This window comes from Morone saxatilis, unplaced genomic scaffold (assembly GCF_004916995.1).
Source record: "Morone saxatilis isolate NCDOM2014 unplaced genomic scaffold, NCSU_SB_2.0 Contig18, whole genome shotgun sequence".
In the NCBI taxonomy this organism is placed as follows: domain Eukaryota; kingdom Metazoa; phylum Chordata; class Actinopteri; family Moronidae; genus Morone; species Morone saxatilis.
The window spans coordinates 26,187,270-26,204,413 of NW_023339740.1; the positions used below are offsets into that span (position 1 = coordinate 26,187,270).

Genomic DNA, 17,144 nt, shown 5'->3' on the forward strand with positions numbered 1-17,144 from the left:
GTAGATAGATTTGTCCTGCTGAGCTTACTATGACAAGTACACACACACACACACACACACACACACACACACTCAGTACAGGGCTACCTGGTGATCCATCATGACATGGTTATATAACACCTTTATCTGTCCCCTCCCTATGTCCGCACATGAACACACACAGGCAGAAAATCATGGTGTCACATAAAGATGAGCATAAATATAAAGAAAAGCTCTCTTTGTCTCACTCACATGCATTCTTGTTATCACACACACACACACTCACTGTGGTAGCTCAGTGGAGGTCTTTACCTCTGACTGCTCAGCCTTCTGTCTCTTCCTGGATGGACCCCAGAGACACAGCAAGACTGACAGACTGACGTCACAGTGAGAGTGTGTGTGTGTTAGATAGCATGACTGAGAAGCACCAGATTCCCGTCCAATGCATGATCCGGACAGCATGCTCCATTCTCTGCTTTTGATTATGTCTGAAAAATATTAGGTAAAGTATTTCAAGATTTTGGAGAATACTGAAAGATGTGTTTCTGCAATAGTTGTGGACATGGATGCTTCCTGTGAAGCTGATGGGGCTCCACAGAAACTCGGGCTTCACATAACTTGCTTGTTTTAAGTCATTCCTTATTCAGGGGAACTCCATTTTCCACAGTTATTCCTTTTCAGGGTCACTGGGGCGGATGAGGATTAGATATTGAATAATGCTGTGGGAGAAAGGCAGAGAAACACTAGTGCATCACAGTGCAAACACTACACTCAAACTCACTGTGCAGTTGTGAGGACACCAAAGCTCCGGCCACCAGACCACCAGGGACTGATAGCAATGGGGCAGAAAAGTAAATTAAACAATGATCACCCTGTCTCAAAATGTACTTGTTAAACCAATGCTTGGGATATTTATATAAGCAGCCATATTTTCATGTCTTTACATTTGTGTAATGCTCACAGGCGCAAAGAAAAGGTTAAATGGTACTTGGTTGACATTAAAAAAAATTGTTCTTGAAATTCCCCTAAATGTGTTAAACCCCTTGCAAAATGCACTTGGAGCACTAATAACTGTCTAAAATGTCAAATAATCACATATGTTGTTTACCTCGTCTTTTGTACATTTCAGTTTTGCACATTAAAGGTTACAGTACAGGATGCTCACCGTAAAGACTCCTTATTACTACTGCAGAAACAATACTGATGTAGACGTACCTTGTCAATTCTTGACTCACTGGCTTAATCTGGGAAGGTCCAATACTCCCGAACAAGCAGGTGATTCAGAGGAGAATTAGTTGTGGCCGAGAGGTCAAGACACTGGACTAGAAATCCATTGGGGGTAGAGGCTTCTGCCAACAACTGAGGACTCAACTTTAACATTCTTCCCTTAATTCATGTGCTACAAGGTTAGGTAGAATATGTAAGCCCAATGTATAATGTTACAGAAAAGTGATTTTACTGCATCGACTTGTTATTTTTTTTCTGGGAAAACAGCAGTGATTCTATCAGTCAGTGTGAGTGAGCGAGTGTAGCTGCCAGGCTCTGACCTGAGTGCTGGTCTGGACTTGACTCCAGTCAATGTTGAAAACTGGGTGTTCTAGTGTTTTTCAGATATCTGTTGTGTCGGGACAATCAGCATGAAAACGGGTCAATCAGAGACAAACCGGGGTGTCCGGTCATTGGAAGCTAACGTCACGTTATGAAGGATGTGGAAGTAATGATGTACCTATTTGTCGTGTTGCTATCGGAAGGAATGAACAAGTTCCAGGATTATGTCTATGGTCATAGGCTAGAGTAAGCTTAACCTCCCTAAAATTATCACAGAAAAAAATGACTCACTTCAGCAGCCACCTCACATAGGCTAACTGTAGTGCTGTCAGCATCACACTGACCTGACCACATTGATATCCAACGTAGGCTAGTTAGGCTGTCACTGTCCACAGAACAGTGGGGGAGCTTCTCTGTCACACTTCATGAGCACATCTTTCCCGTTGTTTTTTGTAGTGTAAAATTAGTAAATTGAATTAGTTGAATACATTTTGGATGCATTTGTTTTCAAAGGCCCTCGGACAGAAGAGGTGTTAGATAACTGGGAGATTGCACTGCTTTAAAAACGTCAACGGTGAGTTTAAATATGTTTTTAATAATCTGTTGATTTGAAAGTTGTGTAGACTTTGCCGCGTTTTGTTTGGCCTTGGCTGTTTCATGCTTTCTATCTCTCTTAAGTTCCATATTTGATCTGCTGCTGATGTGTTTTTACTCTTAAGCTGTAGTCGTCTGGGGAGACTAATGTGCTCTTTTAGGACAATGTGCAGCGTTTTTCAGGTGGCCTCTGTGTAAACTTTGCCTTGGCCCACCTATGTCTGGTCAGCACCTACTGTATCTAACATTATGGGCTGTCTGCTACATACTTCTTGTTGTGGAAAAAGCTATAGTTATTATAATTTTCAACTAGCTATGAATTATGTCTTTGTTGGTAAAAATGTGATTATAGGGTTGAGATCCTCTTTCTGCCACAGGTTATAGATGGAAACAACTTTCATTCATACAAGATGTCTGACTGTGATCCTCTGTGAGCTCTGGATAAATAAAAATGATTATTAATATGTGTGATTATACAAAATTTGATTGTATCTTAGAGTAAGGTTCATGATTTTTATTTGCCTTCAGGAGCAAAATCATCATAATAATATAGTCATAATATTTCAACTTCCCCATATCCGCAGCCGCAGCGGCGCCTCTGTCTATAATCAACAATATGAATCTTCGTCCATTTGTTTAGTAAAGAAATATCAATACGTTATAGCTTCTCCTCCAGACAATTGACAGTAATTATGTGAACAAGTGAGTGAATCCAGCGTCTGAATGATCAGTTGCTGTGCAGTGGCGGGAAGAGATATCTGTGGTAATGCCAACGCTAGGTGAGCAGGATGCAGCGTAGAGAGAGCGCGTCTGTTCAGTGTGTTTGTGTATGTGTGAGAGAAATATGTCCAAACAGAAAGGAAATGAAGAAAACGAGAAAGAGAATATAAGAGGAACACTTTTGACGTGGTCTACTCTACTTATAAAAGTTTCAATGCTAATACCCAGCCAGGCTGGATTATGATGGAATAACACACATTCAGTTGCATAATCTCAGTGGACTACATGGCTGTGTGTGTGTGTGTGAGCTTAGAGTTGGAGTGATTTAAAAAATAACTGATTTAAACACTGATGAGACCCCTCCACGTTATTTTCATCTCTCCTCATCTGTCTAACTATTTCCATTTTATTCCATCAGTTTTTGTCACTTTAAATATGCGCCGTTAGGAAATGGCCTCATGTCCTCAGTCTGTTCCTTAATTATTTCTTTTCTCTTTCCATTCACTCTCTCTTCCTCTCTGGGTGGTCTTGTCATCTCACATCAGTGTCAGCTGATCCTGACGTTGCTACTGCGACTTGCAGTTGCCTTGGCAACGCCCCGGTTTGGGCGGGCAGGCAGCCTAGCAGGCAGGCAGCATAGACGTGACCTTTATGCCCTATCCTGATCACACTGTCCAGGTCAAGGTTCGGTCGGGCTGAATTTTACGTCTTGATTTAAGTGGCTCACGGTGTATAAATTGACTTTCCTTGTGCCCTTTTAATTAAAGCGCTCTATGGGATGAGCAGTTATGAGAAAAAATGTGACCAGTGTGGTAGAAAGACAGACAGGTAATCTAGTGCAATCCTTCAAGCCCTTATTTGGTCTTTTAGGGCAGTGCACAGGGGGATTTTACACATTAATGTTTGCAGGTCCTGGGAAGTATTACTGCATATGTGAAAAAGTTGTATAAAGTCTTTTGTTGCTTGAGATCTGAAAAAACAACCTAAAGTGATGTCACTTGAGTCAGCGTTGATTGGGTCTGAAGACTTGAAGTTTAGCTACGCACAAGTTGAATCCAAGAGCAGCCAAAGAGAGCAGCTTAACTCTCAGTACGTCACATCCACTGGCTCCTACAAACTGTCATGGCGACGAACATAATGCCAAACTCAGGACAAAACACTTACATTACTGCTTTATGCAAATATTGCTTTAAGGAAGCAATTTGATTGGCTATATGGACACAAGTTATGTATTTAGGAAAGAGAGAGATAGATAGAAGTATGATGGAGAACTAATGCTATTCAATGAACGAAGATAGGATCAAAAAGTACAAGATACAAATTTCTCCCTTTTGGTTTCAGATTTTTCTTAAAAGGAGAACACAGAACGTGTCATTTACAGAGCAGATGTATATGCTGTAGTAGAAAAAATGCAACAATCAACAAATCGAGCTCAGACAAGTCAAGACATGGAAGAGTGTGACGGTAGGAACAAAGGTTAACAGACAGGAAATCAGTTTCATACCGTAAATAGGAGGGAATAGTAGCATGGCTGTCATGTTGACAAAGAAAACTCAAGTAAAAACAAGCAGACAGCTGATAATAGCAGCGGGAAGACAAATGGAAATGCAAAAAAGAGGAGCGATAGGCTGACAGAGGAGCAGATGGAGGAAAAAGGCAGGGAGGCAGAGACAGGCAGTGACACGAAAAAGGCGGAGACAGAGACTGAGGCAGGTACTTGTAGTAAAAGGTCAATGCTCCTGTGATAAGGTGTGCTTGGACAGCATGCTCACAGCAAGCGGCCGAACGCTTGTCAACACGATACCAGTGCACTTCACTGGCCACAGTAAGCTCGGCAGAGCACAAAAGGACGGAAGCATCGCAGTGCAAAGAGTCTTTTTATAAAGCATCACTTGGTCGCTGACTGAAAGTGACACAAACGTATACGGTCCCAAAATAAGACAACCACCATATAAAAAGGCCAGTGAGTAAAAATCTTTATGGTCCAAGACTAAAAAACAGTATAATATATCTGCAAAGGGTTAATAAGGTTGTTTGTCGCCAATTACAAGATTCATTTCTGACTTTTTTTTAGCCTGCATTTGGTGAATGGACAAAAAGCAACACCAATTGAAGTCGAGAGAGGAACGAGGACATTGGTTCATGTTAGTAAATGACACAAGATGCTTCAGTGATAAAGCATTGAACGTCATAGCTTATACAGTAGCAAAAATAAATAAAATACTGAGAAAGCAGGATTATGGTTGTAATATTTAGCAAGCGGAGGTTGAAGACAGAGACACTTTTTACATAAAATATCTTCTCATCCAGAGCCACTAATGAGTCACTAATCAAAAAAAAGCTTCCATTTATATTTAAAATGAAGTTAATTAAAGGTACAGTAAGTAGGATTTACTGGCATCTACTGGTTCAGACTGCAACTCCCTTACTTCACCCTTCCCTCCCAAGCGTGAAGGAGAAACTATAGTGACAGCGTGAATGGTCCTATCTGGAGACAGCGTTTGATTTGTCCGTTCTGGGCTACTGTAGAAACATGGCTGTTAAACATGGCGGACAGGAAGGTGACCCGCAGCATCTGTAGATAAAAACAGCTCATTCTAAGGTAACAAAGTCCCAACAATTCTTATTTTCAGGTGATTATACACTAATGAAAACATACCTGTGAATATTATAGTCCATTTCTGCCAACGGATCCTCCTAAATTATACACACACATCATCATCATGAAAGAGCTGGTCTGGTTTCAGTGCATCAAGTAAATTCTGATACACTTCATAGACCATCTTTAGCCACTCTATGGATGGCAGTGTCGGTTGGTCAACCTCTGTGACCAAAATATGACCAAAACTCTCATTGGATGCATTGCCTTAAAATTTATATAGACAGTCTTGGTCTCCAGAGGATGAACCATACTGACTGTGGTGATCCTCTGACCTTTCCTCTAGCGCCACCATAAGACAAAAAATTGATGAATTGCCATGGAATTTGGTACCCGCATGTAATACCCGTTCAGTTGATGAATTGTCCCATAACTTAATTTTCATGTAGCGCCATGATCAGTTTAAAATGTTACTTGTTCGGGACTAAATACCTAAATACAAAACTAAGTACAAAGTGTCGTGAGCATGTTAGCACGCTGGCGTTAGCATTTAGCTCAAAGCTTTACTGTGCCTAAGTATAGCACCGTTGATTACGCGTCCCTTTTTCTCTATCTTTCCCTCTCCACTTCACAGAAACAAGACAAAGATCAGAGGGAAAGATTGCACGATATGGAGACGAAGACAGGCACGGAGAGGAAGAACAGAAGAGGTAAGAAAGAGGGAGGAACAAAAGACAGTTCACAGAAATGGACAAAGTCAGATGGAGAAATTATTCTAAGGGCGAGTCATCAACTGGTCGATAGCAATAAATTTGTCAATCTTTTCAAATTGAGTGCAGTGGGTTAGTTTTTGTTGCTCTTCTTTCACAATAAAAGCTCTGCTGGTGAATCACATGGAGGTTGTTATTGTGAAGCAGCAATATGAGATGCAATGTATTTCCCTGAGGTTAGTGGCAGGCACTGATGTCTGCTAAGTGTACACAACAAGATATGAACATTTTCAGGCTTATTTTTTACATTTTAAATGTCACAGGGAGGAAGGTAAAAAAAAGAAACCACCATGAGCTATTGAGGACAATGGCTAATTCAGATGTGTGAACGTGTTCAAGACTCCAAAGTTCTTAGTAACCAAAAAACAAACTGATCGAGGCAACTCCCTCATTCTGCAAGGTAAAATTACTTTTTTGTCAATTGAGTGTGGTGGTTTTTAACAAAGCAACGTAGTGTCTGGTTAAATAACAAGGATCTTAATTCTTAACCAAAAAAAGTTTATCTCTATAGGGAGCCTTTCCATAATGTTGGCAGACACTTAAAATAACAATCTGAGCCTGTCAGTGCCAAAAACAAACAATTAAAGCAGCCAGTGCAAAACATTTCGTAGCTCCCGGCTGACTTGATCTACTGAACCAATTTCAAACCTTGTTGTATATACTAGTTAATTAGACCCCAAAATATGTAAAAAAAAATAAAAATAATAAATAGAGCCTAACTTCGAAGTAAAACTTGTAGTACTTATGTTTTATACTTCAATTTCATTGTATCTCAAAAGGAAATATTGCACTTTTTACTCCTTTACATGTATTTGACAGCTATAGTTATTACTTTGCAAATGATAATTCTACATCTGAAACCTATGACCACAATATAAAAAGCTTTATATTGTTAGAAATGTAACTATCTAAATGTATGTAGATTATGTAAAGATCCCTTCCATGTTCCCTAAAATGGCAGTCCTTGACTTCACTGCAAGGTTTGTCACTAGAAAGTGTTTTTGCCTCTCCTGAAGGCGCAGATGTCTCTACACTTCCCTAAAATCTGAGATTCAAACATACCCCAGGCAAACTAGATATAATATTTGAAAGCCAATTGCTTTCCCAGCAAAGCATGCAGTTTTTGGATGCAACTCAGACCCTGGAGCTTCTTTCCACTATCTTCTATGTAGTAACAATGTGAACACAATGTAACATCGTAGCAGATATTACACGTTTCACAACCACTAACTGTGTCAGCCACTGCCAGTTACAAGCTAATAAGCAAACAAACGACATAAACAAATAACAGATGCATTACACTTACCATTCCTATACATCTGCTCGTCTCCAGTTTTGTTGCATAACAGACTCCTCAACTGAGTCTGGGTCGGACTGAGGTTCAAACATGCCGGCTCTCTCAACCTAGGGCAAACAGCGGGGTGGCTGGCTACAACATTAAAATACTGCTTGCAGGTTAATTATTGGTGATGAAATAACACACCATTGACAGGTGTGACATGTCATTAGGTTACACAGTGGCTTTATAACACGTTGTCTTGTTGAATGGAAAACCACTCACGCTGTGTCATAAAAATTGATTAGAGTTGCTTAAGGCACCTGTCAATAATACCAATAATTCACATTTGAAGTTGTGTCCTCCAGGCTGGTTTTAGGACAAGGTTAGGTTCTTTTTTATATACATTTTTTTTTACTGTTCTTTAGTTTCACATTGATAAAATGAAACTGTAGTCATATCTGTGGTTAAATATTCTGCATCAAAGTAATATAGTAAAAGGCATCGTTCAACATTTGAACACCTGTCTCTCTCTTTGATTAATGTATTTCTGATGATTTTTGCTTGGAGGACATTGATGTCCACCAATATCGAAATACTCAAGGAGATGAAGAGAGAGAGAGAGAGAGAGAGAGAGAGAGACATTGTAAACTTATTCTGCCCTGCATTGCCTCCACTGTTCCCAAAGCCACACCCATATTCTCACATCCATGTTTTGATTGGTCGAGCTGCCAGCAACAGTCTGCTCTCCATCCCCTCTGTTCCCCCCTCCTCCCACAACCCCCCCACCCTCTCTCGCTCTCCATGCAGCTAGTCAGTGAATGAGTCCAGTCAGACACAAGCTGTTAAACAGCACAGCCCCTCTCTTGCTCTCTCTCTCTCTCTTTCTCTCTCATTATCTCTCTCTCTCTCTCTGTCCTTTCCCGTCTCAGGAGCAGACAGTCAGTGGAGCATCGGCACGGCAACGGAGCGACACAGGACTGACGGAGAGAGAAGAAGCAAATCTCGCTCACAGCCACACAACATTAAGAACATTTACAGCAGAACAGTGACTGCAGTACAGTTAAAATCAAAGCGGAAGCAACAGATTGCCCCCAGTTGCAATTGTTGCTGCAACTGATGCTCTCCCGACTGATCTGGGCTTGGAAACGAAGCAGATTTGCAACAGCTCCTGCAGCTGACGTCTCCTGGGTTTTGAAAGTCAGTTTATCTGTGTGAAAGAAATGTTTTTTGCTCTGTCAAAGCACGAGGAAATGACAGTGCCATGCAACGAAAACAAAAAGCTTTAATTCGGTCGGAAAGCAACACGTTTTAAGCTGGGCGTCAACATCACCTCTACCACCAGCGTCTCCTCCCGGATCAGAAGAAGACCAAGCATCCGAGCTATGAATGCACAAGCAGGAGGAGAATGTTAGATTGACATGCAGAGTTCAGGGAGTTTTGCTGTGAAACAGAGTAAGGTCAGGTTTTATCAGCGAGAACAAGCAGGTAAGACTCAAAACCAGACAACAATAAGTCCATCAGACTATCACCTGGACTTCTGAGGACAAAAAGGGATGAACAGGAGTGTGTACACCAGCATCTGCCTGAAAACAGAAGCAAAGCACGAATCCAAAATCTAGAGCAGAAATGACAGTAGGGGAGAGCTTCAACTCCACTACGCACAACCACAGATAGATGATCAGTTAAGAAAAAAAGCATCAGCCAAGATATCATTTATCAGAACACTTAACCTCATCAAAAGTGAGCAACCAACAGAGATATCTGAGTTCACAAGGATGATTTTGCACCGCTGGAGCTTGCATTTTGTCTAACATTCAGAGAGAGAGAGCAGCAACATCAAAATCTTCCTTTGACGTCAACTTCTGCTGCCACTTGCTGCAAGTACGTTTTTGCACCGATTATATTCGGTGTGAGCACCTTGGGGTTCTTGCTTGACTCTTCTTTTCGGGGTGAGGTGGATCTGCCGTGGGGGGCAGCTGACAGCCATCCAAGACGCCGCGAGCCGTACTCCGCGTGAAGAATGCCCAGCCGCGCTTGGCCAAGCCGGCCGACCCGGGCCCGACGGCGGGCCTCTACATGGAAAGATCGCAGAGCCGCATCAGCCTGTCGGCGTCCTTCGAGGCCCTTGCCATCTACTTCCCCTGCATGAACTCCTTTGATGAGGACGATGGGGGTGAGTGGGAATGACACACAGACACAGACATACAACCACAAAAATGATTGACTGAGTCATACATAAAATATAGGACACAGGGGACATAGAATGTGTCACCTGTCTACTGGAAAACTGACATTTCCACACGTCCGGCAGTGTGTTATGTTAATCTGTCAGGGATCAGAGAACAGTCTCATTCAGAAAATCATCTTCAACACGTGCGTGTCCTGCTAAAACCATGTATAGTTTTATTATTTATATTATAAATTGTTAAATGCTAGATCTGATGTGATCCAGTGGTTTGACTTAGCTCAGACATATTGTTATTGTCTGTATATTGTGCACGATATGTGTAAAAAATTATACTTGAATGAATTTTCAGCGGTTAAAAGTTATTTATCAAGCAAATACCACAAATTCTCTTGTGAAGATGTATGTATTTGGACTGACACAACAAACAATCTTAAGAAGATGGCCATTTTTCACTGTTTTGTCATTTTATAAAAAATATAAATCTATTATTTGAAAATACAGTATACATATTAAATGAAAGTGAACATATTTGCTAGGTGCAGCCCTGCTAACACTGACAGTACAGATATGACTGGGAGCCGATGTTGAATCGTAGATGTCCACTTAGCCAATAATGTTGGCATTTAACCAGATTAAACACATCCAGTTTACAGCGTCTGTGCATGCTGTCACACCAAACTACAACTGATTTTATCCTCCGAAATGTCACTTGAAAGCTCATTGAATAACAAATGCTCTATAAAAATTCAGTCTTAATTGGATGCCAGTGTTCATTTCACATACGCAACCTGTAGAGTTTATGATGTCAGTGGGATGAGACATGGAAAAAAACAATGTGTCTTCTGAGACATATTTGCCTGAGTAGACTCCAGTGGAGGAAGAAGTACTTAGATCCTTCATTTAAGTAAAACTAATATTGCCACAGTATAAAAAAAGTCCTGCATTTTAAATTGTACTTGTAAAAAATGTATTATTACCAGTAAAGTATCAGAAGTGAAAGTACTCACATGGCCCCTTTCAGTGGGTGAAAATATGTAGCTGTCAAGATGATCTGTTTTTATTCTACACACAAGTTATCATTGTGTGCAACAAGATAGAAAATAATTATTTTGGGACTTCAGGGGCTCTCCTGTTAGATTTTACTGCTTTGTCATTCTTATAAGTACATGATGACCTCCTGGAAATCCCAGCAGAGCTTTGCACTCACACCTGAGTCTAATCAGCATAACTGAAAACACCTGTGAGGGTCCGTGGGGCCTTTAATCTGTAACGACGCATCATATTCTATAAGCTGATCGTGTTTTGTATGTAAAATCAAAATAACTACAGCTGTTCCATAGATGTAGTGAAGGAAAAAGGATAATATTTCCCTCTAAAATGCGGTGTAGGAGTAATAAAGTGGCATGAATTGGATATACTTAGTACAAGTAACTCAAAATTGTACTTAAGTACAGTACTAAGGTAAATGTACTTACATTACATTACATTACATTCAACCACTTACAGACACTATTGTCTGTATTTAGCTTTGGCTTATTAAAAAAAGCACAGTTTTGATCCTATTTCCTTAAAGAATTAGACCATCTCATCCTAAAATATAGTAAAATTAGACTAAGATTGATGTGTTTTTGATGTTTGTTGTGTATTTGTGTGCACACATGTGTGTGTGTGTGTGTGAGAGAGAGCCTGTGCACACCTGTGTGGTTATGTCAGGTTTTCTATGATGAGATTGTGAGCAGGATCAAGTATTTCCCCAAATTGGATGCATGAGATGATGTAATTAATTTTGCTCTCCACTGGTATTATTCCTACATTACATTTACTCCTGATTTCATACTAATCCTTTTCTGAAAACTGTAGTACTGGATTGTATTTCCAATACAAATTGAAGTAAAGGTTACAAGTATGTATGTAAGAGTATCTCTGGAAAAATAATGTTGTGTGTTTTCAGGTTTTAACTGTTGTATGTGTAAGCTAGTGTTAAGTAGGTCATAGGGTTGCTCAACGTGTAGAAATAACACCAACTTCTAGATAACAATAAAATAATTTACAATAAAATAATGTACAAACATTTAATAGATGGTTTATAACACACTATAATGCAGCTGGACATTTTAAGTAGGTTTACACATTTCTGCAACTTTTTTCACATTAAGCCACACAGTGACAACTGATGGCTGTAGCTAGCTCACATAACAAAATACATGTGACAAATGGCAGCTATTAGAGGTAATAACCACAGACAGTATATATAGTGGACAGAGCTTCCTGGTCTGTGAAGTGAAGCCAATGCGAAGTGTCTTAACCATGTATTCTATGTAGAGGCCATCAGGAGGCAGTATGGAGTCTTATGAAGACTACTACTACTGTGCACTTCATTTATTATCTCTGTAAACAGTTTCCTAATAACTTTATAGTCTCAATTGCTGGTTTCAGTCTACTTCCATACAGCATGCTGTTCATTTAGTAAATTATGGTCCCATTTAGAGTAACACAGACGATAAAGCAGGGTATGCTTTATGGCGAGGCTACCTTGTGATTGACAGGTCATTCTAAGTGAGTCCGTCCAACGTGCTGCACAACACTCAGATTAAACAGTCAAACTAGGCAGTGCTGGTCAAATATGTGTAATACTGCGCTGCCTATTCCTCTCTTAAATCTTCTCAGAAACATTTTTTAGTGTGCTGTTTATCTTGAATGCGACGAGGTGAGCTGCCATTGTTTTCTGCTGCAGACGAGTTGAAATTAAGCGCAGCGCAACTCGCAGTACTACACTGCCGCTCGCTCTGTAAAACTGCCATTGCAACGGCCATGATGCCAAACTCAAGTCTTCAAAACTGTACTCCACAACCAATGGGTGATGTCACGTTAGCTAAACACTTCGTAATAACTCTAACCTCCACAGGACCCCAGAACCCAATGGGCCCCAACAGCAGGTTCACTGCATGTCATCTGACTCTTGTCTGGTTTAATAATTGCAGTTTTTAAGGGTTTTTATTAACCGGGGAACCAGACAAATCTGCTCTTTCATTTGCTCTGTGTCTTACATTTGCAAATTAGTCTGGCGATGCCAAGCTAGGTCTAAATCTAGCTTTAAGAGCAAAATCATTTTAATCTATATTGTAAATTGTTTGCATTGAATTTAGAGACCAGTAGGTGGGAGGTTGGCCCAACAACAAATGTCTGCCCCAGGCCCCCTGGCAGATTAACCTGTGCATGACTGCCAGAGGTATATATAAAATCTTCATCCTTAAGGATATTTTTTACTCTGATTTTAAGAGTTTAGGAGCTGCTGTTGCTTTCCCAACATTTCGATAATACCAGTAAAAAAACCATGAGAGAACAAACGGCAGCAGCATGGTCAGCAGAATCTCGAGAGATTTTTTTCACACAGTTGGAACTTGTTGGAGCAGCTGGGACAAGACCAAATTGTCTGCTTGGCTGAAACCACCTGTGGTAACTGTTTATATAGCAAATAACAGTAATTTCCAATCCAATACTTGCAGCAGCTCAGTCTAACCAAACCATTCACCCAAAGCTCTGAGATGGGAGCTCATTCTTGGAAATATATCTAGCTCACCACTTTCACCTGCTGCTTCTTAGACACACACACACAGTAGAGAGCAACTAATTGCCTTTGTGAAATCTGATTGTCAATGAGACACAAAGCTGGAATGAGGGAGAATTTAAAAAGAAAACACTGAAAATGATTGTGATCTGTTTATCAGACACTAAAATTGACAAATTGACTTGTCCTGTGCTCTCATAGGGGCATGTGGCCTGTACCGATCACAGATAACACTGCTGTGCACAGTACTGAAATCACCTTTAATCACCTGGGTGAAAGTCAATATCATACCTGTGCCAGTAAAGCTAATCCCCCCCAAACATTGTGGACTCAGTGTCCTCTGGGTTAATGTGCTCCTAAACCACAGTTCAACAGCTCCATAATCTTTAGCTTTCACTGAGTTGTCCTTTCTGCGCTCCAGTGACCGAGGAGTTAAGGCATCAACCATGAATGAACAGCAGCCTGGTTCATGTTCGACCTTTCTGGCATTTCAGTCCCTGTCTCTGTCTTCTCTCATTTCCTGTCCTCTCTGCTGCACTTATGTAATAGAGTCATAAAAAGTCCCCCAGAATTGTTTTAAGTGTAGTGATTATCATCATACATGTATTATGTTATTATTCATGTTAGCAGCTAGCAGCGCTCACTGGTCCTTTAAGGCCTGATACTCATTAGACACAAGCCCTAATATACACTCGCTTTGAGGGTCATTGTCGCGGCCAGCATCTCTCATTTAATTGCCACCCTGATCCCGACATTATCTGGGATGTTATTTTTATCAAACATATGTGTCTCTTTTTTTGCGGGTCTTGCAGCTATTACTTACTATTATCCATATTAATATAATGTCCTGTGATGTAATGACATCTAGGGTGTATGACCAGACACAGAGCATCTGTTCTTGAGCTGCCACATTTTCTGATATTGTTTGGAGTTGTTTTATAAGAATATTGAATAGCTTAGATGCTCTGTGACTGTATTTACTGTAACAGCAGAAAACCATCTACATGTCTCTCTCTCATTGCCACTTACTTACAAAGACAGCTTATTTTGTTTTGTATTATGTTAAAGCACCACTCCAGACATGTTTTAAATTATGATTCACATTTGTTGAAAATAAAAACTTCCCAGCTACAAGGTTGACTCATGCACATTGTGCAGCCATAGAACATGGTAAACATTATTCCTGCTAATGAGCAGCACCATAGTCTTATCAAATGAGACCTCTTACATTCTTTAAATCATTTATTACTTCCCATGAGTTCATTTTTACTATTTTCATGGTAGAGATCTACCTATTTCCTCTTAAAATGGTAAGTAAAATGAGTTTAGTTGTGTTTGTGCTTCTCTGAATAGAGGAATTTCGACAAAACCACATAATTACAAGTATTGAGTCAGCTGTCATACAACATACCTATATTTTTAACAAATTCCTGGAAAATTGGATCCCAATTATTCACACTGTCACCTGTCTCCAAAGTGTATTGACGCCAACCAAGAGCAGTCTGATGAAGGACGGCATGCTGGGAACGTCACCTGTATGAAGGTGTGAATAATTTCTTTACACTCGGGAACAGATTTCAACGCTCTTTTGTCCGTCTGCACGTCTCCGTGGATAAACACACCCCAACACACACACCTCTCTGCATTGATGTGAGCACTACAGAGGAATGCTCATTTTCTCGCTAACACAAACACACACCTGTATGAGCACTCATGCATTCACTAATAGCGGTCTTCCCGTGCCTAGACAGACTCTTTTACGATTGTGGGTGCACATGAAGCCACACAAATACACAGGTCTGTGTACACACACACGCACAGATTTGAAAGCAGTGTGTGTGGTAATCAGAGCGGAGCGGCAGGCCGTGGTTTGTGGCTCTCAGTCTAATTAAATGCTAATATGGCTGCTGATTGTGGCTGACTGCAGCTAAATAGAGGCCTGATTGCAGGTTAATTCTCTCTCTCTCTCCTTTTTTGTCCGAATGTCTCTCTATCAAGCTTTCCCTCTCTCTCAGCCCCCTTTTTACTTTGTGGTTTAAAAATCATGTTTGCAGGTTAACTCTGCCTTTCCACCTTAAATTGTCTTTTAATCGTTTTCCATCTCATTTTACCACTCTCTCACTTTAGTTTAATTCAGATATGGTTCACTGACAGGTCCGGCAGGAAGTCTGTTCTCACAGCAGCAGAGCATCAAGTAGAGTAATAAAAATAGAAGGCAGAACACTTCTTCTTCCTGAAAAACTGCAGCCCGAACTGTTGTTTTTATGTGTCTCGTGTTTCAGAACAACCCTCTGACATTCCCACCATGTAGTTATAAGTTATCTTAGTGTCAGAAAATCCAACGGGGCTGTGATGGTGTGGGCATGTTACTACGGGTACACATGAGATGATGAAGTGTGATCCAGGAAGACCAGTTCAAGTAATAGATTCATGAGTTTGAATGCTTATCATACACCTAAACACTGCTCAGAGAGATGAAAGTTATCATGGTGGCAATTATTTTATCCTCTGTCTGAACAATCCCAGGGTTTTTGCAAGCTTTTTTGCGATTGTTGTGGCCTAAAATGCCTGATTTCACTGCAGCTTCTTTAAAAAAAACGTTTGTTTGGTATGCCTCAACGTTTTGCGCAGGGCACTGCTATGATTGGTGAAACTCGCAAGAAACTACAATGATTGGACAAAACTGCTAGGGGTATTCATGGAGATTGGTTGAATTTGCATGAATTGTTGTGATCGCAACATTGCAACTTCCTAGAGGGACTGGTAAACGGTGGAAGTACTGTGGCATCCAGTTACAAATAGTTAATTTGTTCAGCTAAATTCTGTGACATCTCTACATCAAATCTGTCGTGGGCCAGAGACTTAGGTCCTGACTCCTGCAGCACCTTTTCATACATGTATCCGAGAGATCTTCAGAGTTAATTGCAGAGTTTCATTCCTTTGCAGACAAAGGTCCATTCATGAACAGATCTAACAGAATGCACAAAACATCCTTCTTTTATAGCCCCACAACCTGCAGGATTGCATCATAAACTCCACCTATTTTTCTTTTTCCCCAGTAACATCCAATCAAACATGTTGGTGTCTAATTCTTAGTCACAAGACTGTCTTAATGGTGTCAGGCTTCAGGCACCTCAACCCCTAGTACCAACAGCCTGTCATTTGAGACCATTAGATCTTCAACATGTCCAGTCTTGTCCGAGCATATCTGAGCATATCTCTAAAGGCAGGATTGTTCTTCTGAATTATTAGAGTCTATTACTCATTTGGTTCACTGAGTGAATAACAAAGAATTTGCACTGTAAAGATGTCCACCTTAAGAGGTACAGTAAGTAACCTTTAAATCAAAAGGTATACGTGAGCTGAGTTCAGCTGACTGCTGTCTCCAACATAAATCTCCTCGCATCTCTCTCATAGACCTGAATTACAGTTTACTATTTTTCCTCTCTGTTCTCATGTCTGTATAGATGATCAACAGGCTGAACACACACACACAAACAGACACACACACACACAAACACACACACCCTTATGTATGTGTTATCTAGCAGCTCAGGTGTCAGATTTCACTGCTCCTGGTGACAGACTGACAGCTGAGCTGATTCTCCGGCATTACAGAGTAAATGTAAGACATGAAAAATGTAATGTTCACTCAGTGACTCATCGAACCGTCCATCTCATCATCTCATCACCTGTCTGACACAAACAGACATCCAACATCCCTTCCTCTTACAGGTCTGGTGTGTAAGATTTAGGAGGATCTATTGGCAGGAATGGAATATGTGTAACTATGTTTTCATTAGTGTATAATCACCTGAATATAAGAATCGTTATGTTTTTGTTACCTAAGAATGAACCATTTATATCTACAGATGCCACAGGTCACCTTCCATGGAGGC

At 40.5% G+C, this 17,144-nt stretch overlaps 1 protein-coding gene across 1 annotated transcript in view; it reads left to right on the forward strand.

Moving 5' to 3' along the window:
• Positions 1 to 8,361: 8,361 nt before the first annotated feature.
• rims4 (regulating synaptic membrane exocytosis 4) overlaps positions 8,362 to 17,144 on the forward strand; it is a 51,016-nt gene continuing 42,233 nt past the window's right edge. Inside the window, exon 1 of the mRNA XM_035661123.1 lies at positions 8,362 to 9,662. Within this exon, the coding sequence (XP_035517016.1) occupies positions 9,566 to 9,662 (97 nt within the window). The 5' untranslated portion in view covers positions 8,362 to 9,565. The remainder of the gene's footprint in view (positions 9,663 to 17,144) is intronic.